The sequence below is a fragment of the Hyaena hyaena genome, unplaced genomic scaffold (assembly GCF_003009895.1).
Source record: "Hyaena hyaena isolate Hyena2069 unplaced genomic scaffold, ASM300989v1 scaffold_202, whole genome shotgun sequence".
In the NCBI taxonomy this organism is placed as follows: domain Eukaryota; kingdom Metazoa; phylum Chordata; class Mammalia; order Carnivora; family Hyaenidae; genus Hyaena; species Hyaena hyaena.
In genome coordinates, this window is record NW_024080832.1 from 806,805 (window position 1) to 833,091 (window position 26,287).

At 43.2% G+C, this 26,287-nt stretch overlaps 1 protein-coding gene across 1 annotated transcript in view; it reads left to right on the forward strand.

The window, feature by feature from the left end:
* The first annotated feature begins 13,988 nt into the window (after window positions 1–13,988).
* LOC120238184 (diphosphoinositol polyphosphate phosphohydrolase 1) overlaps window positions 13,989–26,287 on the forward strand; it is a 114,157-nt gene continuing 101,858 nt past the window's right edge. Inside the window, exon 1 of the mRNA XM_039241809.1 lies at window positions 13,989–14,248. Within this exon, the coding sequence (XP_039097740.1) occupies window positions 14,150–14,248 (99 nt within the window). The 5' untranslated portion in view covers window positions 13,989–14,149. The remainder of the gene's footprint in view (window positions 14,249–26,287) is intronic.

Here is a 26,287-nt window from a genome sequence, read left to right on the forward strand (position 1 = left end):
GGGGGGGGGGGGGGGGGGGGGGGGGGGGGGGGGGGGGGGGGGGTAGGGAAAGTCCGCAGTGGAATACCTGCGGTGAGAGTGCTAGCAAGGTAGGTAGAGAGTGTCAGCAATCGTGCCCACCAGTGCCAATCCAGCTAGGTGGAAAGAGAGTAAGAAAAGTGGTGCCTGCCGGTGTTTCCACTCCCAGAAAAAGTTCCTACCGATCCTTGCCCCTCTAGCATACGCCTTAAAATCAGTCAAGAAACTTCCTTCTCACACAGCCCAGGCACGTTTCAAACTGCTGGGTTCACGGCGATTAAGTTTGCGCACGTGCCCTTTAAGAGCACAGTCGTGGTTTCTCGGCCTCCTGCTCTCCCAGAATTAAGCCCTGCTGATTTCCTGAGCAGATATCATGCGGACACATCTTTCTGGTGCAGGTCTCCAGGGCAGGGGTGCCTCACGTGGGGCTCCAGCTCCTCATGCCTCAGGGAGGACCTCCGGGTCTGTGCTACCCTTCCTGCCTGTGGGTCCCTGTGCTGAGGCTGCGGGTCTCTGCGCCTCCTACCTCTCGATGTGGCTTTTTCTTGAGATCTTTGGCTGTGGCAGAGCTGCTCTGCTAGTCCTCGGGTCATTCTCAGAAAGAGCCGCTCTGCTGTAGCTGTAGGCTTTGTGCCTCTGTGGGAGGACGAGCTCAGGACTCCATTATCCTGCTCCTCCTCCTCCCTGGTTCATTTTAGCTCATTCCTGGGTGGCATTCCATTGAGTAAATATGCCACTATTTACCCAGTCTCCTATTTGATGTGGGTTTGGGCTACTTCCGTTTTGAGGCCATTGGGAAAAGGGCTGCTACAAACATTCCTCTACACATTTTTTTATTGGGGGGGAGGTGAACATTTGTCTTCACTTCTGTTGGATGAAATACCTAGGACGAGGCATGTTTTTAACTGAATAAGAATGTTCTAAATACTTCCTCAGTTTCATCGTCCAACCATTACACAACAATTGTTTGAGAGTCGAAGCGCCTCCTTTTCCTAGCTAGTCGATGTTTGCTGTTGTCTTTTTTATTTACTCAGTCTAGTGTGAACTTGAAGCTCATTGTAGCTTTTGGTGATAGTTACGGGATAACTAGTGATCTTAAGCACTTTTTTTTTAATGTGCTTGCTGGACATTTTTATGTCTTATTTTGGGAAGCATCTGTTTAATTGTATTTTCTGTTTTTAAAAATTGATGTATTTGTTGTTTTATTGTGGGTTTGTGTAAATTTTACAGTTCTTTTTTAAAAGCTGACTTATTTATTTTGAGAGACAGAGAAAGGAGGGGCAGAGAGAAAGGGAGAGAATCCCAGGCAGGCTCCGTACTGTTAGTGCAGAGCCTGACTCAGGGCTCAAACTCAAGAACCATGAGATCATGACCTGCACCCAAGTCAGATGCTTAACCAACCAAGACACCCAGGGGCGCCAATCTGCATAAATTTAAAAATATATTTTTGGATACCAATCATTTGTCACACATGTATGTATTACAAATGTGTTTTCCGGGCTTGTCTGTTTGTTTTCTTAATGATGTTTTTGTTTTGTTTTGTTTTTTTATTTATTTATTTTTAATGTTTTATTTATTCCTAGGAGACAGAGAGAGAGACATCGTGAGCAGGGGAGGGTCAGAGAGAGAGGGAGTCACAGGCTGAAACAGGCTCCAGGCTCTGGGCTGGCAGTCAGCACAGAGCCCGATGCGGGGCTCGAACCCACGAACCGCGAGATCATGACCTGAGCGAAAGTCGGACGCTTAACCGACTAAGCCACCCAGGCGCCCCCTTAATGATGTTTTTTGATGAGCAGGCTATAACTAATTAATCAAGTTTTTTCCTTTTATGGTTTGTGCTTTTTGTGGCCTCTATGAAATTTTTGCCTGTTTTGAGTTCATGAAAACATCCTTCTATACTTTCTTCTAGAAGTTTTAAAAAAATTTTTTTTATTTTTGAGATAGAGACAGAGCATGAGCAGGGGAGGGGCAGAGAGAGAGGGAGACACAGAATCTAAAACAGGCTCCAGGCTCTGAAGCTGTCAGAACCTGATGCAGGGCTTGAACCCACGAACTGTGAGATCATGACCTGAGCCAAAGTTGGACACTTAACTGACTGAGCCACCCAGGTGCCCCTCTTCTAGAAGTCTTATGAGTCTTGGTTTTATGTTTAGGTCTATGATCCCCTCAAATAAATTTTTGTGTATGGAGTGACATAGAGGTCAAGGTCCATTTTTAACCAACATTTTATGAAAATCCAACCACATACTGTAAAATTCATTACTGAACATTTACATTCCCACCATCTACTTTCTACCATGAATCTTTTTTTCCTTTCTTCATTTTTTTTTTTAAGTAGGCTCCACACCCAGCATGGATCTCAGTGGGGGGCCTGAACTCACGACCCTGAGATTAAGACCTGAGCTGAGATCAAGAGTCACTTAACTCACATCAAGAGTCCATTTAGCCAACTGAGCCACCCAGGTGCCCTGTTTGCATCTCATTTTTAAAATTCATTTCCAAATAAACTGCAGACAGTAGTACTTTGTTCCCGCGTTGCCTGGGTGGCTCAGTCAGTTATGCATCTGACTTCAGCTCAGGTCATACTCTCATGGTTTGTGGATTTAAGCCCCTCGTCCGGTTCTGTGCTGACAGCTTAGACCCTGGAGCCTGCTTTGGATTCTGTGTCTCCCTCCCTCTCTCTGTCCTTCCCCCTCCGGTGCTCTGTCTCTCTCTCTCTCAAAACTAAATAAATAAACATTAAAAAACAAAGTGCTTTATCTCCTAAATGTTGCAGCGTGGATATTATTAGTTATAGCTCAATATTATTTCCACAGGTGAAAAACACAAATCCTAAGAGTATGTTCATTGGATTGCGACAGTGTGACTTGTGTAACCCAAACCTCTAAGATCAAGAATTTTGCCATCATTCTAGAAAGTTCCCTCATTCTTCCCAGTCAGTCCCCATCATCCATACCCACAAAGGAATCATTGTTCTCTTTTGTTTGTTTTTTTTTCCCTCACCTTAGATTAGTTCTCCCTGTTCTAGGACTTCCCATAATGGAATTATACAGTATGACTCCTTTGTGTAAGGCTTAGTTTACTCAGCATTTTCTGAGATTCATCCATATTGATATGTCTATCAATAGCGCATTTCTGTTTGTGGAAGAATAATATTCTATCATGTAGCTGCATCTCGCTTTGTTTACCCCCTTCTATTGATGGGATGTTGCCAACTTTTGGGTTTATGGACACTCTTATACACATTTTCTGTGACTATGTTTTTTTTTTTTAATTTTTTTTAATGTTTTATTTATTTCCAGGAGAGAGAGAGAGAGAGAGAGAGAGGCAGCGTGAGCATGGGAGGGTCAGAGAGAGGGAGTCACAGACTGAAACAGGCTCCAGGCTCTGAGCTGGCAGTCAGCACAGAGCCCGACGCGGGGCTCGAACCCACGAACCGCGAGATCATGACCTAAGCGAAAGTCAGACGCTTAACCGACTAAGCCACCCAGGCGCCCCTGTGACTATGTATTTTCAATTCCCTTGGGTAAATACCTAGAAGTGGAATTATTGGGTCAGATGATGGGTATATTTCTAACTTTCTGAGAAATTGTTAAGCGGTTTTCAAAAGTGGTTGTACCATGTTACATTTCCACCAACCACGGATGAGACTTGCAGTTGCTCCACATTTGCCCAACAACATACGTTGTCAGTCTGTTTCATTTAACTATTTCAAAATTTAGCCATGCTGGTATATTTCATGTGGTTTTCATTTGTATTTCCCTGACAACTAATGATGTTGAACACTTAAAAAATTTTTTTAATGTTTATTTGAGAGAGAGAGGGGGAGAGAGAGAGAGAGAGAGAGAAAGAGAGAGAGAGAATGAGCAGGGGATGGGCAGAGAGAGAGAGGGAAACACAGAATCTGAAGCAGGCTTGAACTCATGAACTGTGAGATCATGACCAGAGCCAAAGTCTGGTGCTTAATGGACTGAGCCACCCAGGTGCCCCTGAATACTTTTGAAGGTGCTTACATCTTTTTTTTTTTTTTTTAATTTTTATGAAATACCTGTTAAATCTTTTGCCCAATTAAAAAAAATTAAACTTTAATAGCTTTTTAAATTATACTTCCCACAAAGCTAGAAAAAATTAAAATTGAACATTCAAGAAATTAATCTTTTTTTAACTTAAAAAAATTTTTTTAATGGTTGTTTCTTTTTGAAGGAGAGAGAGAGAGACAGAACATGAGCAGGGGAGGGGCAGAGAGAGAGGAAGATGCAAAATCTGAACAGACTCCAGGCTCTGAGCTGTCAGCACAGAGCCTGACACAGGGCTCGAACTCACAAACCATGAGATAATGATAAGCCGAGGTCGGACACTCAATCGATGGAGCCACCCAGGTGCCCCTACACTTTTTTTTTTAACGTTTAGTTATTTTCTGAGAGAGAGAGAGACAGAGCATGAGCTGAGAAGGGGCAGAGAGAGAGAATCTGAAGCAGGCTCCAGACTCTGAGTTCTCAGCACAGAGCCCGAGGCGGGGCTTGAACCCATGAACTGTGAAGTCTTGACCTGAGGTGAAGTCCAGTGCTTAACTGACTGAGCCACAGAGGCACCCCAAGAAGTTAATCTTTTGGGGTACCTGGGCAGCTCAGTCAGTGGAGTATCTGACTCTTGATTTTGACTCAGGTCATGATTTCACGGTTAGTGGAATCAAACCCTGCATAGGGCTGTGCATTGACCGTGTAGAGCCTGCTTTGGATTCTCTCTTCCTCTCTCTCTGTCTTTCCCTCCCTCTTTCTTTCTGTCTCAAAAATAAACAAACATTTGTTCATGCACGAACAAACATTTGTTTGTTTGAACATGTATATACATGTTTATAGAAATGTACCAGAAATGTTCATTTCTATTAGCCCCAAACTGGCAGCAATCTAGATGTCCTTAAATGAGTGACTGGTTAAATAAATTCTGATATACTCTTACCATGGAATATTATTAAGCAATAAAGAGGAATAAACTACTGAAACAGAAAACAATCTGGATGATCTCCAAAGAATTATGCTGAGTGAAAAGAGCCAATCCCAAAATGTTACATACTATATGATTCATTTGTATAAAATTTATGAAATAACGAAGTTGTAGAAATGGAGTCCATACCAATGGCCGTCAGGGATTAAGAAGGATGTTGGGGTGGAGGGAAGTAGGTGTGACTGTAAAAGGGCAAGACAAGAGATCCTTATGGTGATAAAAATACTCTATATCTTGACTGTATCAATATCAGTATCCTGGTGGTGATAGTGTTTTGCAATATTTCACTTTCAAGATATAGTTTTGCAGGGCGCCTGTGTGTCTCCATCAAGTGACTGACTCTTGATTTTGGGTCAAATCATGATCCCAGGGTGGTGGGATCAAGCCCCATGTCAGCCTCTGTGCTGAGCATAGAGCTTGCTTAGGATTCTCTCTCTCTCTCTCTCTCTCTCTCTCTCTCAAAAAAATCCAAAACATATAGTTTTGCAAGATGCTTGAATAAAAGGAACATAGTCTCTGTACTACTTTTCTACAACTGCATACAAATGTACAAATAACTCAAAATTAAAAGACTTTTTTGTTTATTTTTTGAGAGAGAGAGAGAGAGAGAGAGAGAGAGAGAATATGCATGTGCTGATCAGCACAGAGCCCAATGCGGGGCTGGATCCCATGACCCTGGGATCATGACCTGAGCCAAAATCAAGAGTCAGACATAATGGACTTAGCCTCCCAGGTGTCCCTATGTACAGGTTTTTGAGTAAACATAAATCTTCATTTCTCTGGAATAAATGCCCCAGAGTACAATTGCTAGGTTGCATATGGTTGTTTCGTGTTTAGTTTAAGAAACTGTCAGGCTATTTTCCAGAGAATACAGTAAAATATTCCAAATTACATCCCCACCATCAACATATGAGTGATTCAGTTTCTCTGCATCTTTGCCAGCATTTAATACTAAACCCTATTTTTAATTTTAGCCATTTTCTTGGTGAGGAGTGAGATTTCATGTGGTTTTAATATGCATTTCCCTAATGGCTAGTGATGCTGAGTGTCTTGTCATGTACTTATTTGCCATTTGTATATCCTCTTTGGTGAATGACTGTTCATGTCTTTTGCCCATTTTCTAATTAAATTATGTGGGTTTAAATTTTTTTAATGTTTATTAAAAAATTGTTTTTTAACGTTTATCTATTTTTGAGAGACAGAGAGAGACAGAACATGAACTGAGGAGGGGCATAGAGAGAGGGAGACACAGAATCTGAAGCAGGCTCCAGGCTCTGAGCTGTCAGCACAGAGCCCACTGTAGGGCTCGAACTCACGGACCACAAGATCATGATCTGAGCCGAAGTCGGACGCTTAACCGACTGAGCCACCCAGGTGCGCCTTTAATGTTTATTTTTGAGAGAGAAAAAGCACAAGTGAGGGAATGGCAGAGAGAGTGAGGGACAGAAGATCTGAAGTGGGCTCCACAATACAGCAGAGAACCCTGTGTGGGGCTCTAACTCACATGAGCCAAAGGTAGACACTCAAATGACTGAGCCACCCAGGTGCCCCAGATTATGTGCGTGTTAAAAAAAATTTTTTTAATGTTTTATTTATTTCTGAGAGAGAGAGACAGCATGAACAGGGGAGGGTCAGAGAGAGGGAGATACAGAATCTGAAACAGGCCCCAGGCTCTGAGCTAGCTGTCAGCACAGAGCCCGACGCAGGTCTCGAACCCACGAACTGTGAGATCATGACCTGAGCCAAAGTCGGACGCTTAACCGACTGAGCCACCCAGATGCCCCTGTGTGTGTGTGTTTTTAAACTACTGTGTTTTGAGAACTCTTTCTTGTGGATACTAGTTCTCTGTCACATACATGATTTGCAAATATTTTCTTCCAGTCTGTAGCTTGTCTTTTCATCTCCTTAACAGGATTTTTCACAGAGCAAAATATTTAAATTTTAATGAAGTCTGATTTATCTTTTTGTTTTTAATGTTTATTTATGAGAGAGAGAGCAAGCAAGGAAAGGGCACAGAGAGGGAGACACAGAATCCAAAGCAGTCTCCAAGCTGTCAGCACAGAGCCCAACATGGGGCTCAAACTCCCGAACCGCGAGATCATGACCTGAGCCAAAGTTGGATGCTTAACCGACTGAGCCACCCAGGTGCCCTTCTTTTTCTTAATTTCATAGATCATATTTTTGTTGTCAAATCTAAGAAGTCTGCCTAGCACTGAAGATTTTCCTATATGTTTTTAAGTTTTATAGTTTTTTGTATACTTTTTTTTTTTTTTTTAAGGTAGGCTCCATGCCCACCATGGGTCTTGAACTCAAAATCCTGGAATCAATAGTCAGATGCTCTACTGACTGAGCCAGCCAGCTGCCCCTTATGTCTTACATTTGAATCCATGATTCACTTTGAATTAATTTTTGTGTGAAACTTAGGTTGAGTTTCTTTTTTATTTCTTATGGATTATTCTTTTTTTTTTTTTTAAATGTTTTTATTTATTTCTAGAAGAGAGAGAGAGACAGTGTGAGCAGGGGAGGGTCAGAGAGAGAGAGAGTCACAGACTCTGAAACAGGCTCCAGGCTCTGAGCTGGCAGTCAGCACAGAGCCCGACGCAGGGCTCGAACCCACAAACCGCGAGATCATGACACAAGCGAAAGTCGGACGCTTAACCGACTAAGCCACCCAGGCGCCCCTCTTATGGATTATTCTTGCATCATTTGTTGAAAAATCTATGTTTTTGCACAGTTTTAAATTAGATTATATGTCATATTATTACTGAATTGTGTAGTTACTAATTTATTCTGGATATGATCCTTTTGTCAGATATGTTTTATAAGTAGTTTCTTCACATTGATGGCTTGTCTATTAATTGTCTTAACAATGTCTTTCGATGAGTAGAAATTTTAGTTTTGATGAAGTCTCATTTATCAGTTTCCTTCTATGGTTATTGCTTTTTATATTCATTTACCTTTTGAGTAATGAAGATATTTTATGTTTTTGATTACAGTCTTTATGGTTTTTGCCTTTATGTTAATGTCTATGTTTCACCTTTTTTTTTTAAATTTTTTAAAATGTTTTTATTTATTTCTGAGAGAGAGAGACAGTGTGATCAGGGGAGGGTCAGAGAGAGAGGGAGACACAGAATCCAAAGCAGGCTCCAGGCTCTGAGCTGTCAGCACAGAGCCCGACGCAGGGCTCAAACCCACGAACCATGAAATCATGACCTGAGCTGAAGTTGGACGCTTAACAGACTGAGCCACCCAGGCGCCCCATGATCCATCTTGCATTAATCTTTGTATATGGTGTGAGAGAAGAGTTTTGGTTCATTTTTTTCACATGAATATCCACTTATTCCAGCACCATTTGTTAAAAGTCTGTCCTTTATCGGATTGCTCTGGTGTCTTTGCTGAAAATCAAATAATCATATAAGTATTTGAACCCATATATTTTTGGGTTCTCTAATTTCTTCCATTGATTTATTAGTCTGTCTTTATACTATTATTCCACTATCCTGATTACTGTCATTTTACAGTATGGATTAAAATTTGGTAATATCAATCCTCTAATTCTGTTCCTTTTCAAGATTTTTTGGGCTATTCTATATCCTTTTCGTTTTCATGTATATATTTTTTATTTTATTATTATGTTTTAATGTTTATTTATTTTTGAGAGAGAGAGAGACAAGAGCATGAACAGAGTAGGGATAGAGAGAGAGGGAGGCACAGAATCCGAAGACAGGCTCCAGGCTCTAAGCTAGCTGTCAGAACAGAGCCCGACGCGGGTCTCGAACCCATGAACCGTGAGATCATGACCTGAGCTGAAGTCGGACGCTTAACCAACTGAGCCACCCAGGCGCCCCTTATTTTAGAATCACTGTGTCTACTTTTTCCAAATAATCTGATGACTTTTTAAAGTAGAAATTGCAGGGGCGCCTGGGTAGCTCAGTCGGTTAAGTGTCGGGCTCTGTGCTGACAGCTCAGAGCCTGGAGCCTGCTTCAGATTCTGTGTCTCCCTCCCTCTCTGCCCCTTCCCTGCTTATGCTCTGTCTCTCAAAAATAAATAAATGTTAGAAAAAATTTTTAAAAAGTAGAAATTGCATTGAATATATACATCAATTTAGGGAGAATGGATTTTCCATATTGAGTTTCCTAATCCATAAACATGATACATCCCCTTCATTCATTTAGGTCTTTAATTTCTCTCAGCAGCAATTGTAGTTTTCAGTATATAGGACTTAAACAATTTTTGTTAGGTTTATTTTTAGATATTTGACTTAAAAAATTTTTTTAGTGTTTATTTTGAGAGAGAGGGAGAGACAGAGCATGAGCAGAGGAGCGGCAGGGAGAGGGAGACACAGAATATGAAGCAAGCTTCAGGCTCTGAGCTGTCAGCACAGAGCCCGATGTGGAGCTTGAACTCCCAAACGTGAGATCATGAGCTGAAATTGGCTGCTTACCCGACTGAGCCACCCAGGCACCCCTAGATATTTAACATTTTTGATGCTATTTTGATGCTATTTTGTTTAAATTTCATTTCCAGTTGTTTGTTACTTGTTAAACAAATATACCTACTTTTTATGTATTGATCTGGATTCCTTTCATCTTGCTAATTTCACTTATTAGTGCTAGTATTATGGGCGTAGCCTTTTTTTTTTTTTAGATTTACTTACATATATAATCATGTTGTCTATGAATAGTGATGGTTTTATTTCCTTCCCAATCTTATGCCTTATATTCATTTATCATTTTTTATTTCACTAAGTTCTCTAGTACAATATTTACTAGTAGTGGTGGGAAGATATTCTTGCCCTGTTTCTGATCTTCATGGAGAAGGATTGATCTTTTACCTTTAAGTATAATGTTAGTCATTGTTGAGAGATATCCTTTTACAGTTTGAAAAACTTCACTTGAGAGAGGAGAGAGACAGAATCCCAAGCAGGCTCCACGCTGCCAGTGCAGAGCCCCACACAGGGCTCAAACCCACAAAGCCGAGAGATCATGACCTGACCAAAGCTAAGAGTTGGATGCTTAACCTACTAAAACCACCCACGCGCCCAGTGGGTAGATTCTATTTACTGATATTTTTGTTCAGCATTTTTTTTGGGTATGTATCCATATTCATAAGGAATATAGATCTATAGGAATTTAGATAACTCTTATCTTGTAATGTCTTTATCAGATTTTGGAATCAGGGTTATCTTTGCCTTATAACACAAGTTCAGAAGTACCCTTACCGGGGCACCTGAATGGCCCAGTCGGTTGGGCGTCCGACTTCAGCTCTGGTCATGATATCACGGTTCATGGGTTCAAGCCCCACGTCGGGCTCTGTGCTGACAGCTAGCTCAGAGCCTGGAGCCTGTTTCAGATTCTGTGTCTCCCTTTCTCTCTGACCCTCCCCTGCTCATGCTGTCTCTCTCTCTCTCTCGGAAAAAAATAAAACATTTAAAAAAATTTAAAAAAAGAAGTACCCTTACCTCTTCAATTTTCTGAATGTCTGTGTAGGACTGGTATTACTTCTTTGATATTTGATAGATTTCACCAAAATACCACCTGACACTGGAGTTTTCTTTGTAGGGAGGCTTTTTTTAAAAATAGACTTTTTATTTTAGAATAGTTTTAGATCTACAGAAAAGTTGCAAAGGTAACTGAGTTCCTTTATAACCCCACCCAGTTTCTCTTATTGCTGACATCTTACATTAATATGGTACCTTTGTCACAACCAATATCAATACATTTTTTTAAATTTTTAATGTTTTATTTATTTCTGAGAGAGTGAGAGACAGCGTGAGCAGGGGAGGGTCAGAGAAAGAGGGAGACACAGAATCTGAAACAGGCTCCAGGCTCTGAGCTGTCAACACAGAGCCCGAAGCAGGGCTCGAACCCACGAACCGTGATATCATGACCTGAGCCTAAGTCGGGTGCTCAACCGACTGAGCCACCCAGGTGCCCCTCATTTTTATTAACTAAAGTTGTGACAAGGCTTTCAACAAATTTAGTTTGTTACATAAATAAGGATGTTCCAGTTTTCTATTTTGTTAGTTTTGGTAAATTGTTTTTCTAGGAATTTGTCTATTTCACCTACTTGTTGAATTTGTTGGCTCAGAGTTTTTCATTATATTCCCTTACGACTATTTTGATGTCTGTAGGATCTGTAGTGCCATCCCCTTTTTCATTACTAATATTGGTAATTTGCTTTTTCCTCTTTTTTCCTTTATCAATCTTGCTCATGATTTATGAATTGTATTAGTGTTTTCAAAGAACCAACTTTTGGCTTTGTTAATTTTCTCTATTGTTTTTAATTTCATCGATTTCTTCTCTATTCTACTTACATTTGGTTTAATTTACTTGTTTTTTTACTAACTTCTTAAAGTAGGAACTTAGATAATTGATTTTTTAAAGTTTATTTATTTTGAGAGAAAGAGATTGGAAGAGCGGCAGACAGAGAGGGAGATAGAGGAATCTGAATCAGGCTCTGCGCTGACAGCAGAGAGCCAGATGCGGGGATAGAACTCAAGAGCCATGAGATCATTACCTGAGCCAAAGTTGGACACTCAACCTACTGAGCTCCCCAGGCACCCCCATGTTAGTTTTTTCTTGTAGCACTTTCGGAGAAGTATTTAACTGGAATAATATATTAATAAATATAATTTTTTAATGAATTGAAATCTGGTCTTTGCCATTATCTTCCAGGAAAGGGTGGAATCCTTTGGTTAATGTTTCCTGAACAAAGAGAGTAATTACTACCAAGGCAAGAAATCTGGAGTGGTCTAGGGGGTTCTTGAAACTAGACAGGCCCATAAAAGCTGGGGAAGGAAGTAGAAACAACAGGAAAACTGCCCCCACTTATTTAATCAACATTTACTGAGCTCTTACTTTGGACAAGGCCTTGTGCTATAAGGTGGAGACATGGAGGTAAATGATACAGGGCCTGCCCGTGAGAAGCTTACAATCTAACTTGCTTAATATCTTCACTCATGTACCAAGACCTGGAATGTCCTTTGCATTTCTGCTCTCAACCTTAAGAAAGTACCAGATAGTACAGTGTGACTTCTAGCTGCTGGAGTGATTGCACTCATACGACTTTTCTGCAAAGCCTTTGGCAAAAGGCAGTGAGGGCCATAAAGATATTACTACCCCCTTGATCTGCCTCTGGGAATTTACCTTGAGGAAACATCTGAAATAGGGTTAAGGATTTATGTACGCGGACATTCATTGCTATTCTAATGAAACACAGGACACAACCTAAGCTTCTAACAATGGGGAAAAGGTAAAATAATTGATGGTGCATCCCTGTGGTGGACTATTAGGTAGTAATTAGAAATGTTATTTTCTTTAAATGTTTATTTTTGAGAGAGAGAGACAGTGCATGAGTGGGGGAGGGGCAGAGAGAGAGGGAGACACAGAATCCAAAGAAGGCTCCAGCCCCTGAGCTGTCAGCACAGAGGCGGATGCGGGGTTTGAACTCATGAACTGCTAGATCGTGACCTGAGCTGAAGTCAGATGCTCAACCGACTGAGCCACCTAGGTGCCCCTAGAAATGTTATTTTTTTTAAAAAAAAGTAATAACATGGGGGAAAAGACCAGGAAAGGGGGGGGGGGGGAAGCAGGCTACAAATCTCTACTGAATGTGCTCAGAGATACGGGATTTAATCTGCATGCCCTCTATATTTTTCAAATTTTTGACAAACATGTTAGAGGATTTCTACAGTCAGAACCTGTTTTCTTTCTTCCTTCCTTTTAGAGATGTAATGGCAGAAGAGAAAGCTATAAAGACAACCAAAATGGCCAAGATTTTGGGAACTGTAGTGTATGTGGATTGACCCAAATTAACTAAAAATCCACATTTTATGAGGCAAGGGTTGAGTGAGATATCAGTAATATGAGTTGCAATGTATGAAGTTACTACTATGTGCCAGCTGCCAAACAGAGGGGTAAATAAATTATATAATTCAGATTCCAACCCAGGTTTGGTTTCAGAACCTGATTTTTTGACTGTGCCAAATACAAGCAAGTTAAAGAAGGAAAAGAAACAATTCACAGACAAATAACTGTATATTCAGGGATTACATTTTTCCTTACTCCACAGGGTGTGGCTATATATTTTCCCCTGGAGAATGTTTGACATCCACACTATACAGTCCTCCTTTACTGACCGAAACGATGATGCCTTATGATTTCCATTATGTGTGCACACAAACCTCTATCTTCCTTTTCTGGCCCCTCTGTTTACCTTAAGAGGAACCATCTGTTTTTGCACCAATCAAGGACTGCAGGGTAAACATCTGTTAATGTCCCAGCTCCTACGACTTCCACAGCTTCTGGATATCAATTGAATGTGCCACCCCCACCCTCCCCCGAACCCGGGTTGCTGTGCAGTGCCTAATCCCAGGTATTTTAGGTTGCACACTCCAGTGCGTTTAATTGCATCCCACTTTTCCTTCAGACCTTCCCCTTCACCCACTCCCAGATGAACGGTCAAGGCCGAGACCGGGCGGCCTGACCTTGGGTCATCTTCGCCCGTGGAACTGCGATGTGACCTTGGGCAAGTCCCCGCTGTCCCTCCGCCAAGCCGCGTAGCCGGACAGCCGGATCTCCGCTGCGGCCGCTGCTCAGCCGAGCGGGACGACCATGCGTCCGCACCCCTTTCTCCCCGGACTTCCTCCGCGCACGCCCCACCTTCCCCACCCCTACGCCCCTGGCGTTACGGCCGCCTCCATTCACACGGCCCTTTCATTCCAGACGCTCGTTTACGCCGCGCGGACTGGGAGGGTGCGATTCCCGGACGCGGCCTGCGCCGCGAGCGCGCGGCCGTCCCGCAGGCCGGCGCGGCTTTACGCCGCTGACGCAGCGCGCCCAAGATGGCGGCGCGGTCGTCGTCGGGGGTGGTGGCGGCAGAGGGGGCGGCGGCCGTGGCGGCAGCGGCGACGGCGGCCGTGACGGCGGCGGCGGCGCGGGGCCTGGGCCGGGGGGAATGAGGCAGCCGTGGCGGGCCAGCGGCCGAGCCGTGTAGCGGAGAAGCGGCTTCCCCTCCCTGCTTCCCTTGGCCGAGCCGGGGACGCGCGCGCGCGCGGCCGTCCGGAGCGGGCTCCCCACCCTCGACTCCCGCGACCCGCACCGCACCCCCACCCGGGCCCGGAGGATGATGAAGCTCAAGTCGAATCAGACTCGTACCTATGACGGCGACGGCTACAAGAAGCGGGCCGCGTGCCTCTGTTTCCGAAGCGAGAGCGAGGAGGAGGTGAGGCTCCGGCCGGGCGGGCCGGGGGTCGCTGGAGTCGGCGGCCGGCCGAGGCGCGGGGGGCGCGGCCGCCGGGGGAGGGTGTGCGGGGGGGCCCCGGACAGGGCCGCTCCTTTCGGCCTGAATGAAGTTCGACGGATTTCTTGAGCCAGAGAAGAGGAGAGAGGAAAAAGGACGGTGGGCGGAGGGGAAGCGGGTCCGAGCGTGGCCCCACGGCACCGATCCGGCGGAGGGAGCTTCGGAGCCGGTCGCCTGTCATCGGGGAGAGTGGTGGCGGAGAGAAGGCGGTGGGTGGGAAGGGGTGTGTGGCTTTCGGGCCAGACCTCCAGCTTTGGATCCAGGAAGGGCAGCTCAGCACTTGTCAGCCCGCACATGTGTGCAGAGGCCGCGGTGCACGAGGCGCAGGCCGGCCCTTTGTGCCAGAGAAATGGTCCACTTCACTGGCACGTTGGGGGTTGCCGAGGGATAATGTGTGTCTGTGAGCCTAAGGCGGGGGGGGGGGGGGGGGGGGGGGGGGGGGGGGGGGGGGGGGGGGGGGGGGGGGGGGGGGGGGGGGTCGGCTAGGAAGATTTAGGGCGTAGTGCAAAAGCCAAAGCCAATTGTTTTTACAGTGCGCTGGGTAGCCCTTCTGGTGTCGCTGAGAAGAAAGGGCATTTGATAAGATAAATCTTTACGGGCTGAAAATATTTCATTTTCACTGGGAAGGCCGAAAGCGGTGTTTAAGATCTATTCCCTGACATTGCCCTGTAGGAAGGCCCTTAGGATTAAATTTGCTAGCAAAATAGAAATGCTTAAAATCAGTTTCTTTTTGCTTGGGGTACTTTAAAAAAAAAAAAAAAAAAAGGAAAAGAAATCTCAGCTTCCCAGAGCCGTTTCTGTGGTGCTCAAGGGAATTTAGAGAAGACAAACGTTTTTGTAAATCCACAAAGACTAGCTGCTTTGGAAATTCATAAGATGCCTGTGGGAAAGCGTCTGTCTCCTGTGCATGGTGGTAAAATGGCAGTTAAAGTGGAAACAATGAAGGACAGTGAAATTCAATATGCTATATTCTGGCATTCAGCAGTGGGCTGTGGCAGCGGGCTGCGAGTACAGTGCATGGTGTTGAAATGGGGGGAGCGGAACTTGACCCGTTAGTTATGAAAAGAAGCTGTGATGAAAGAGCCAGATGGATTGCCAAGAGTTGCTGTCCAGAGATATTTAGGAGGAAGTGGGACTTTAAATTATTGCCTGAAAAAATTTAGTAAAGCAGTAATTGTGTTGTTGAGGGACCCTGTGTGTTTGTGTGTGTGTGTGTGTGTGTGTGTGTGTGTGTGTTCCCTTTCAGCAAAACAGAAGGAAATGGAATTTGGAAATAATATATCTTGTGTCCTATCCTATATTGTAAAAGTCCTCAAAACGGATGCATGGTCATAGAGGTACTAAGTAGGGCCATGCTGTAAATTATGTAGTTTTGGAATACATACTTGAGTAAAGTAAAATTGTTGGTGGTGTTTTACCGCTCCACAGGCTTTGTCCTCTTATCATATCATATTATGGGAAATCAGACGGGATCACAAGTCTGTTTTAACTGGAGGGAAAATTAATTAGCATAACAACATGTCTTACTTCAATGCTGTGTTTAAGTCTGTGAGCACCCCAATTATAAGTAGAAGGGTGTATAATTTAGTTGTGTGAATGATGCAAGATGTTACTCATTTTAAAAAAAAATCATCCTAGAAATTGAGAATGGGTGAGTATTTTGGACAAATTGGAAACTCTTTATAGATCATATGCAAACTAAAACTTGATTTTTTCCATTTTCTGTTAGTTTTATTATGTACTGACATTAGCAGCCTAAATGTTAAAACATTTGACTGATCGTAGAGTTTCAGTGATTGAATTTCTTTATTGAACGTTGGTTAATGAGCAGGAGATTCATGCACACTTTTAATTACAGATTCAGTGGATCTTACAGCAAAAGCCCAGAAAGAACAAGAAAATTAATGAAATGCACCCATTTTAGACTTGTTCAGTTCAATTAAACAAGTATGTATTAAGAGCCTTCTATGGGTGCAGAACTCCATAATGTGGAATTTAAAGATAAACATTCTTGCCCGGCCCCCCAAATTGAGTACTTTTTGATGGGATCCCTTAATTGGGAGGGATTTTGGGCCACAAAATAATCTCTAGGGTGCCGTTCAGTTCTCAGATTACATAATTGTGTTAGAAGGGAAGTAATTTGCTAGTTCCGGGAGAACTTTTATGTTCTCAATAGAAGTGCTAGAAACTGGAAGTATTAGCTGCCACATATTGTGGGAATGTGAAATTCAAACTCAATAGGACATTAAACCTGATTTTATTTTTTAATGGGAACTAATGGCTTTAATCAAGATAGAGTAGTTTACAGAATATTATTAGCATTAATGTAATAGTAGTGGAAGTATAAATGGGACCCTGGTTAATAGATTTAATTAACCAATGCCAGGAAACATACCTGCAATGTAAAGAAAAACAGAAAATATTATCAGGTAATAGACTGAATCAGACCTTCTAACATTTGTTTTTTCTCAGCCCTAGAAAATTTTATTTATATGATTCATGTTAGGATGTGGGAACATATTCAGCAAGTTTACTGAGCAAGTTTATTGAGCTACTGTTAGAGGAAAACAGACACGTAGGGGGCTTAGAGTCCAGTGGCAGAGACAGAAGAACAAACAGGCCCAACTTCATGAAGACACGGAATTTCCTTTCCTTCCAACCTCTGAATGTTTTTCCTATTGATAAACAAGAAATCAATAGCAGGAAAATCCCCCCACTTACAAGTTTTACTAATTGTTATTGGCATTTCGATGAATTAAAACCTTTAAGTTTGGGGCATTCATGATAACTAACGTTTATTACAGTACTTTGAGCCTGATATACAATAGACAGTCTCTTACCCAACCTCTGCTTTAACCAACTTGGTGCACTGAATGCTTGTTGTTGCTCTGTGAGCCACGGGGTCTGATATATCCCTCCCCCCATGAGGCCTCCCAACCAATTGTGTGCTTACAAAGGTTCGGTTGTATTTATTCCTGTATTTGTTTATATTCATCATACTTGTTATTGTAATTATACAGTGTAATTAAATATGATGTAAGCCCAAGAAATTTGAATTCAAAAAGAATGGTTTTGTGAGTATTTCAAATGCTTTGGAATGACTCAGTAATTTCAAATCATTAAAAGAAATTACTGCTCAATTATATAGGTAAGCAAACTGTAAAAAAATGGAGAGGGAGTCTTGAAAGTCTAGAAGGACTCTGCACATCAATCACTTCATGAGTGTTTTCAGGGTTTTTTTTCTTTACATAAACCTGAACTGGAACTGGAAAACATAGGTCATGATGGGTGTGGTGTGTGAAAGACAACTCGATGTCCAACAGTTGACCTCCACTTAAGATCTTGGATCCACAAACAAGATTAGCAAATACATATACACTTACGTTTTTACTCTGCCATATCTTCCAGTTAATATTTTATCCTAAACTGTAGAAACTGAAACCAATCTCTTGAGTAAGATTTAATTGTTCTGGGTTGGGTAATATAACATTCATCTTTGTCCGGTTATTCACCTTTGGCTCTCCGAAAGCACTTCCAGTTGAGATTTAACCCCTTCCCCCTTTTTTGGAGCCTCTATAACGACAGGAAGTGAGACACACTAGGGGTGGGCTTGCTTTGTACCCTCTCCAGAGTGGAGTGGAGGGGAGTATAACAGGCCTTTTAGACAGTTGAACTATCTAGCCATGTGAAATACTCTCAGAAAGGGCAGCGACACAGGCTAAACACCAGATGATGTCACAGTGCCTAGGAAAGTTAAAGCTGTGCCTATCAGGTCTGTTTTTACTCCAGGAAAAAGAAATGAGTACTAATAGGATCATTCTTAGTTCGATTTCCTTGTGTATTAAAACTGCTTTTAATAAGAAAGGACAACCCTGTCTTTAAGGGTCTTAGGTTGGTTTGTTGAGCTTTTCCATCTCTTGGCACAAGGGGTTGCCGCTTCGTTTTCTCAGCTCCTCGAGCTCACGAGGCTGGGTGGGGAGATGATCGACATTGGAGCTCCTCAGTGGGCAGAGACTCTGGTGGCCTGAGTGTTTGTCAGTAACACTGTCCTAGAGGAGCAGGTGGAAGGACGTCACTGCAAGACCACACCTTCCCCTGGGCTCTAGAGAGGGGAGTGAAGCACGGGTGGCAATCCCAGAGGCGATAACCATGACGAAGAGCTTCCAGTAGATCCTAGGCTGGTTGGAGAATCTTTTTGTACCACATCTCGGTGATTGGCCGGTATTACATTGCTCTAAGGTCATGATGGCTGCATTGATCCAGTCATCTGACTGGACATTTCTGTCTTTCCTGGAGGCTTTCTTGTGTGTGTGCGTCCCCTTGGGCCTACCTAATAATGCCACTTAGGCCGTTAGACACCTCTCCCACTGCCTCCTTACCTGCCTGGCTCCTGAGATGTGAATTCTGGTCTGAACTCCTACTGCAGACTGCAGACTATTTTTTCCCATTCTTTGCCCTAACCTTTTTTTTTTTTTTTTTTTATTGCTTTTGAGCCATTCTCATCTCTCAGTAAATACAGTGTTGCCTATCTACTTTGTGAAGCAATCTATATTTTTTCATAGCCTAGTACAGAAAGGAAGGGCCCTTGTTTGAGAATACATTCATTTATTCATTGTTTTGAGAGCCCTATTACGGACTAATCTCTGTGTAAGACCCCGGGAATTCACAGGTGGATAAGACTGGCTCCTCCTCAAGCCATTTGTACACGCCCCCTGCCCCGCCACCTCACTCCCATACGTGTCCTGGCTTTCCTGCTTCAGTGCCTTCCCTTCCCTGCTTTATCATTCCCTGGGCAGACAGGGTGAAGTATTTCCCGTCTTAAAAGAAATGCTCCCTTGCCCCACATCCCCTCCAGCTACCATCCCACTTCTCTCTTTCCTTTTAGAGCAAAACTTTTCTGTACTTGCTGTCTCCACGTTCCCGGTTCCCATCGTGTCTCGAACACCTTCCAGTCAGGCACTCTTTCCCGTGATTCTGCCCAAACCAGTCTGCAGGGTGACAAGTTAACAAATCCAGTTCTCGGTCCTTGTTCCCTCATCTTTCCTTTCTTCCTGAAACACTTTGCTTACCTTGCTTCTGGGGCGTTTTTCTAGTTCTTCCCTTTCTTTCTGGCTGCTCCTTGTGAGTATTGTTGTATTCCTCCTCATTTTCCTGACTTCTTTCATTGCAGTGCACAAGGACACAATCTGAGCCACTCTCCACCCCAGCACTCACTCATGTGGTAGGTGATCTCATCTAGTCCCATCTTTAAATACCGTATTTATACTGATTACTTTCAACTGTCTGTATTTAGCCCCAGTTTCTCTCCTGAAATCAGGGCTTGACTATCCTGTAATCTACTCAATATTTCCTTTTTTCTTAAATTCTTAAAAATTTTTTAAATGTTTTATTTATTTCTGAGAGAGAGAGCGCGCACGCGTGAGCAGGGGAGGATCAGAGAGAGCGGGAGATACAGAATCTGAAGCAGGTTCCAGGCTCTGAGCTAGCTGTCAGCACAGAGCCCAACACAGGGCTCGAACCCATAAACTGCGAGATTATGACTTGAGCCGAAGTCGGATGCCCAACCGACTAAGCCACCCAGGTGCCCCTCTACTCAGTATTTCCATTGGGGTATCTGACAGGCATCTCAAACTTAAAATACCCAAACTAAATTCTTGCTTCCATCCACCAAAAAACAAACAGCAACAGAAACCCGCTTCTCCTACTGTTGTGCCTCTTTCAGTAAGTAAAATCTCCATGCTACCAATTACTCAGTTTAGAAATCTAGGAGTCATCCTTGGCTTCTCCCTTCATCATACCCACGTCTAATCTGACAACAGATCCTGCCTAACCTTAACTCTTCAACCTCCACTGTGCGGTCCTAGCCTAACCCATTACTGCCGCTTGTCTGCATTACCGCTGAATCTTCCTGACTGCTCTCCCTGCTTCTGCCCCCACTCCTCGAGTCTTGTCTACCAGCTGCTGGAGTGATTCTTCCAACATAGAAGTCAGATCATGCCACTCTTCTGCTCCAGTGGTATTCCATCTCAGTGAATCCAGTTTTCACCATGACCTCTAACTAAGGCTCTGGGTGTTCGGGTCCCCTGCCATGGCTCTGCTTCATCTCTTAACACTCTCCCTCTTACTCATTCCTCTCCTCCAGCCACACTGGCCTCTGTACTGTTTCTTCCCCATATTCTCTGCATGGCCTGCTTTCTTGGGTCTTTGCTTAGTTTTCGTCTCATCAGACAGGCCCTTAACGATCATGCTATATAATACACCAGCCTGTTGATACTGTGTATCTTAGGCTTCGTTTTTTCTTGGCAGCACAGATCACCACCAAGATATGTTATGTACTCGTTTGTTGTCTGTTTCCTTTCTCTAGAATACAAGCTAGTTCATGAGGATAGGAGTTTTTGTCTGTTTTGTCTGTTTTATTCACTCCTGTATCCTTGTTGTTTAGGACAGTATACGCTCAGTACCACTTGTTGACTGTGTGAATGAATGAATGAACAAACACATTGTCCCTGCTTTTAGGCTTACAGTCTAGTAGAGGAATTGAAAATACTCCAGATATACTGAATGTACCAATAATGTGTTGATAAAAATGTTTCAGGGACGTCTTCTATCTCATTTCCGGTGTCTTAGTGACAAGGTGTCTGATAACACTGAGTATCAGCCCAGTGGGAGTGTATGTGTATTTGGTGGTAAATCTTTTCTGAATCTCAGCGGACTGTCCCATGACAGGGCACTTAGGATTTCTTTCAGATGTTGAACTTGTGAATCTGTGCCGTCTTGCAGGATTTCTGTTGTATGGTTGATAAAATGTACTGATCTTCAGTCCTAGTGACTTAGTACTTGAGGGAAAGAATTTTTCTTTTGCTGATAGCCCGGAGCCTTTTATTAATAAGTAAATAAGTACATCAACAAACTACAGTCAAGCAGTAGATAGCCAGGGCGCCTGGGTGACTCAGCTGGTTAAGTGTCTGCCTTCGGCTCAGGTCATGATCTCAAAGTTTGAGTTCAAGCCCCTCATTGGGCTCTCTCCTGTCTGTACAGAGCCCACTTCAGATCCTCTGTCCCTTCTCTCTTTACACATCCCCCTCTCACACACTCTCTGTCTCTCCAAAAAAAAAAAAAAAAAAACCCAAAACTTAAAAATATATTGTGGTTCATAGCCAACAATGTATGTCAAATCTAGATTCCAAAGTTTAGTTGATAGTAGAGTAATTAATTTGAAAATGAAGGTTGATAGGAATGGTCATAACATTTTCCTGTCATCGTCGTTTTGTTCTTTATCTAGGTCAGAGTGAAAGAGACATGATGTAAGGTTTGTGAGTGCTGAGTCTTGAAGTGTTCCCTTTGTGGTGGTTAACATAGGAAAACAGAACAAAGGAACCATCACAGGCAAAAAAGATATATGGATAAAAGAAGGATAAGGAATTAAATTTGGAAATAAAACCCCCAAACTTAAAACTGAGTAATAAAGTATATGCACCTGAAGTCAACTTGCTGAGTAAAATCCTCTCAGACCTAAGAAAACTTCCTTGAATCCAGTTTGAGAATTTCTACCCTACAGTAACATGGAGCTGCTCAAGAATGTCCGCAGTCTTTTCCCCAGGCTTCTTAAAACCCTTGCTTCCTAGCTTACTAAGCCTTTGAGTAGGGCAAGCTGTCCGTTGTTATAGTCATTCATTCATTTACTCATTTATTGTACAAACCTTATCGAATGCGTGCTTCTAGGCCAGACACTGTTCTTGGAACGCAGCTGTAAACAAGGCAGAGTGGATGCTCTCGCTCTTGTGGAGTTTCTGATAACAAATGTGGGGAGACAGTACGTGAGCAGAAACACCAGTGAACTTGATTTCGGGCAGTGGTGGTGGTGGGCAGGAAGTAGGTGTGTGATGGGACCGAGAGCGAGGAGGCAAATCGTGGCCAGGTAGTCTCTGAGTGGCAGGGCAGAGGGAAGAGGGGTTACAGAGGCCCCAAGTGGGGAGTGACTTTGGCCAGGAGGAAAAGCAGGAAGCAGGCCAGAGTGGCTGGCAGCCAAGTGGAGGAGAGTGGTGGGAGATGTCGCCGAGGTGGGAGGCCACCGTTTCCCGTTTCTCGTCGGACTTTGTTACCCTTCCAGTTCTCCTGGTTTTCCTTTACTCTCTTCTACCTCTGTCCTTCTGTCCCTTAAAGCCACCCAGCAGCCAAGTCGGCCACAGCCCACAAAACCGCCTTCTTTCCCTTGACTGTGAGGAGTAGAAGTGGCTGTGACAGGATGGCAAGAGTTAATTAGAAAAGGTTCTGGCTAATAAACTAGTGGAGAGAAAAAGTACTGTCCTGCTTTTTAAGAGATAAATCTGAAAGGACCCTAGAGTTTCTTTACACATTCTTAGGGTAGTTTAGTCAGAAAAGCTACTTTGAATAGATAATATATGGGCACAGTACAAAATTCCAAAGGTGCAAAGGAGATGCCGTTAAAGACTCAGGTAGGCATCTTATAAAAGAGGAAACTGTGGTGCATTGCAAATGAAAGTTGGGGTATTTTTGTTTAATCGAGGTTTGCCAGTTTTTCCCAGAAACCTGTTTGAATCCAGGCCACTTGGGCACATATGATTTTTCAGCACTTAACTAGTTTTGTTGAGGTGTGGTTACCTTAAGTGCCAGAGGTCCTTCTAGAATGAACTGCTGGGAATGGAGTGGCGCGCGCACGTGTGTGTGTGTGTGTGTGTGTGTGTGTGTGTGTAAAATCAGTGTTGGCAATGGGCTCTGTGTGTCAGGAAAGCGCTCGCGTGTGGAAGCTCCTTGTCTCACTGGCTTCAGGCCCCCGAAGAGCAGCCTGGCAGTTGTCTGGGTCAGACTGGGTTTGCCGATTTCTCAGTTCTCACTGTTTGGACCACTCGGAGGCAAGCCAGGGTACCTTCCTAGCACTGGTGGGGAGTTGTTCGCCTGGGCCACGTGCCTCTGTCCCCAGCTGTGGCGTGGGTGGGGGAGAGGCAGGATTCCGAGTGGAATGGTGGCTCTTCCTGAGACCGACTGTGAGATAATAGAAGGTGTGCGTTGGTCTCCAGCCCCGCTTCCTGGCGCAGAGCTCCCGGTCCTCTTGTGATTTCTTATACGATGACATTAGAAGCATCTCTTGTTCTAATATTAGTCTTTGACCTCTGTTCCTGACGCGGGGCTCCTGAAACTCTTGCAGTTTCCTGGGTGATAGGAGTGTCTTTTGTTCTAATGAGGCAAATTCTGGATGGGCTCCTGGATGGTTTCTGGGTGAAGGCTGGTCACTAGAAAGACCAAGCCGTGATTAGAAGGTTGGAATTTTTAGCCCTGCCCCCCATTCCCTTGAGCAGGGAGAACGGCTGAAAATGGAGTTAATGATCGATCATGCCGGCGTGATGAAGCCTCCATAAAAGTCCCTATAGTACAGGGTTCGGAGAATTTCCAGATTGGTGAACACTTACCAGGGAGCTGACACAGCCCACCTCCACGGGGACAAGAAGCTCCTTGCCTTATGCATCTCTTCATCTGGCTTTTCATCTGTATCCTCTACCATATTCTTTAATAAACTGGGGAACGTAATGAAGTGTTACTCTGAGTTCTAGGAGCCACTCCAGCAGATTAATCAAACCCACGGAGGGGGTTGTTGGAACGTCCCATCAGTAGCCAGTTGGTCATAAGCACTGGTGGTAACGTGGGCTTGTGACTGGCATCTGAAAGGGCAGTGGCGGTCTTATGGGACTAAGCTCTTAACGTGCAAGATCTGACGCTACCTTCGGGTAGGGAGATGCCACCCAGAGATAGTGTCAGACTTGAGTTAAATTGTAGGACCCCCCAGCTGGTGTTGCAGAGACCTGCTTGGTGTAGGGGGACCCCACCGATTCGGTGACCAGGAGTGTCCGAAGCAAAGTGTACTTTGTGAGGAGTGAAGGAGACTCTCAGGAAAGAAACACCCAGTTGGGAAGAACTGGGGTTTACCCTTTGCAAGTAGGAAGAAAACCAGGGGTTTTCCTTCCCACAGACTGTGCCTTACCCTTCTTTTCTGTCTCCTTGCACCAGTCCCCCAAAAGGCCAACCCAGAGGTGGGTGTGGGAAACCTAGCTGAAGAAGATTATTGTAGTGTGATGTCCTTATTCTGTGAAATAGAAAAAAATTACTAGAATGATACCAAAATATTCATATGTGAGCACCAAAAGTACTTGCAAAGCAAACATGAGTGTGTTGTTTTTTTTTCCATTTTTGACATTTTATCATTTATATCATGTGTGCTACTGCTGCTTTCTTCGCGCAGTTAACCAGGAGTGGGCTGTTGTGCAGGTCTGGTTGTGTATCTGAGGCAGGTATGATCATGCCTTTCATGTGCTTTATCCAAATATACTTTAAGAAATTCTTAGACAGTTTAGGATACTTTTTAACTCATTTTCAAAATGGGAAGTTAATAACCCGATTATCATGAAACCTTATCTTATGTCTGTGTATTTTGTGAGCACTTCCAAAAGGAGAGAGAGTGAATGTCTATTCCATGTAAAAAAAATTATTACAAAACAATGAAAACTTAAGTCTAACACAAGTAGAAACAAACTTATAGTGAAGACAAGGCTATTATAAACATAAAAAAGAACTGATCCCTTAAATAGACTTTCTTTGTATACACACTTAGTTGATCTCTTCGTTCATAAAACAGTCAAGTCCTTTTAGAGAACTGCCTGGAGTGACGCCTGGCTGGCTCAGTAGAGCTTGTGACTCTTGTTCTCGGGGTTGGGAGTTTGAGCCCCATGTTGGGCATAGAGATTACTTAAAAAAAAAAAAAAAAGGTATGTTAGATGATATTATTAAAAAAAAAGAACTGCCTGGAAAATCTTTTCTTAGTTGGTTATTTAACACTATTCTGGTATTTTATTAAAATTTTTTTTAAACGTTTATTTATTTTTGAGAGAGGGACAGAGTGAGAGCAGGGGAAGGGCGCGCGCGCGCTCACACACACACACACACACACACACACACACACACACACAGAATGAGAAGCAGGCTCCGGCCTCTAAGCTGTCAGCACAGAGCCCGATGCGGGGACTTACCTCATGAACCTCGAGATCATGACCTGAGCCAACTCTGAGGCTTAACTGACTGAGCCACCTAGGCGCCCTTCTGATGTACTTTATAAGAGCAGCTTAACAGCGATGAACAGAATTGGGTATGAACTCAGACATACAGTGCTTCTACTTCTATTGAAAGGAAGAAGTATATGGGGGCATCTAGCTAGCTCAGTCAGTAGAGTATGTGACTCCTGATCTCAGGATCATAAGTTCGAGCTCCGCATTGGGTGTAGATAGGTCACTAAAAAAATTAAAAACAAAGGAAGTGATTTTCCTTTGAATATTTAGGAATCCTAGTAAAATATGCATTAAGAGAAGTTATATGCTTTTATAGAACACTTTATTTTTGTGAGTAGCTTAAATTAATATGTTTTGAATAATTGGAATTTTAATCATTTAATATTTTCTTCCTCTTTGCAGAAATGACTTGGTTGTTAGACTTATATTCAGTCCTCATTTGCTAAGTGTGCTGAGCCCTGACTCAGGGCTTTTCTACTTATCAGTGCAGTGATTTTTTTCCCTGAGAGGTTTTGCGGTTTGGGGAGACTGTCTTTAATAATAATAAGATGAAACTTTTACATTTTATTGGTTAAATGAGTTAGAGAAAGAATCCAGTTTCTTTGTATAATAGTTATATTTCAATGGTATTTAAATAGGTTCACCAACTATTTAATAAGGACATAGCTTGGTGTCATCCTTCTGCTAGACACCATGAGTGATTTTTTTTTCCCAAAGAATTCTTTTTTAATTATGAAAGTAGTTGGCATATCTATATAGAATACTCCAACTGAGGAGGTTAAGATGTGTAAATAGAATGTGAGCTCCTGAGGAGCTATGAGCTGTCTGCAGGTTGTAGTGTAGAATGTAAAAGTTAAGGCCCTTAGAGAAGTGATGGAGAGGAGTG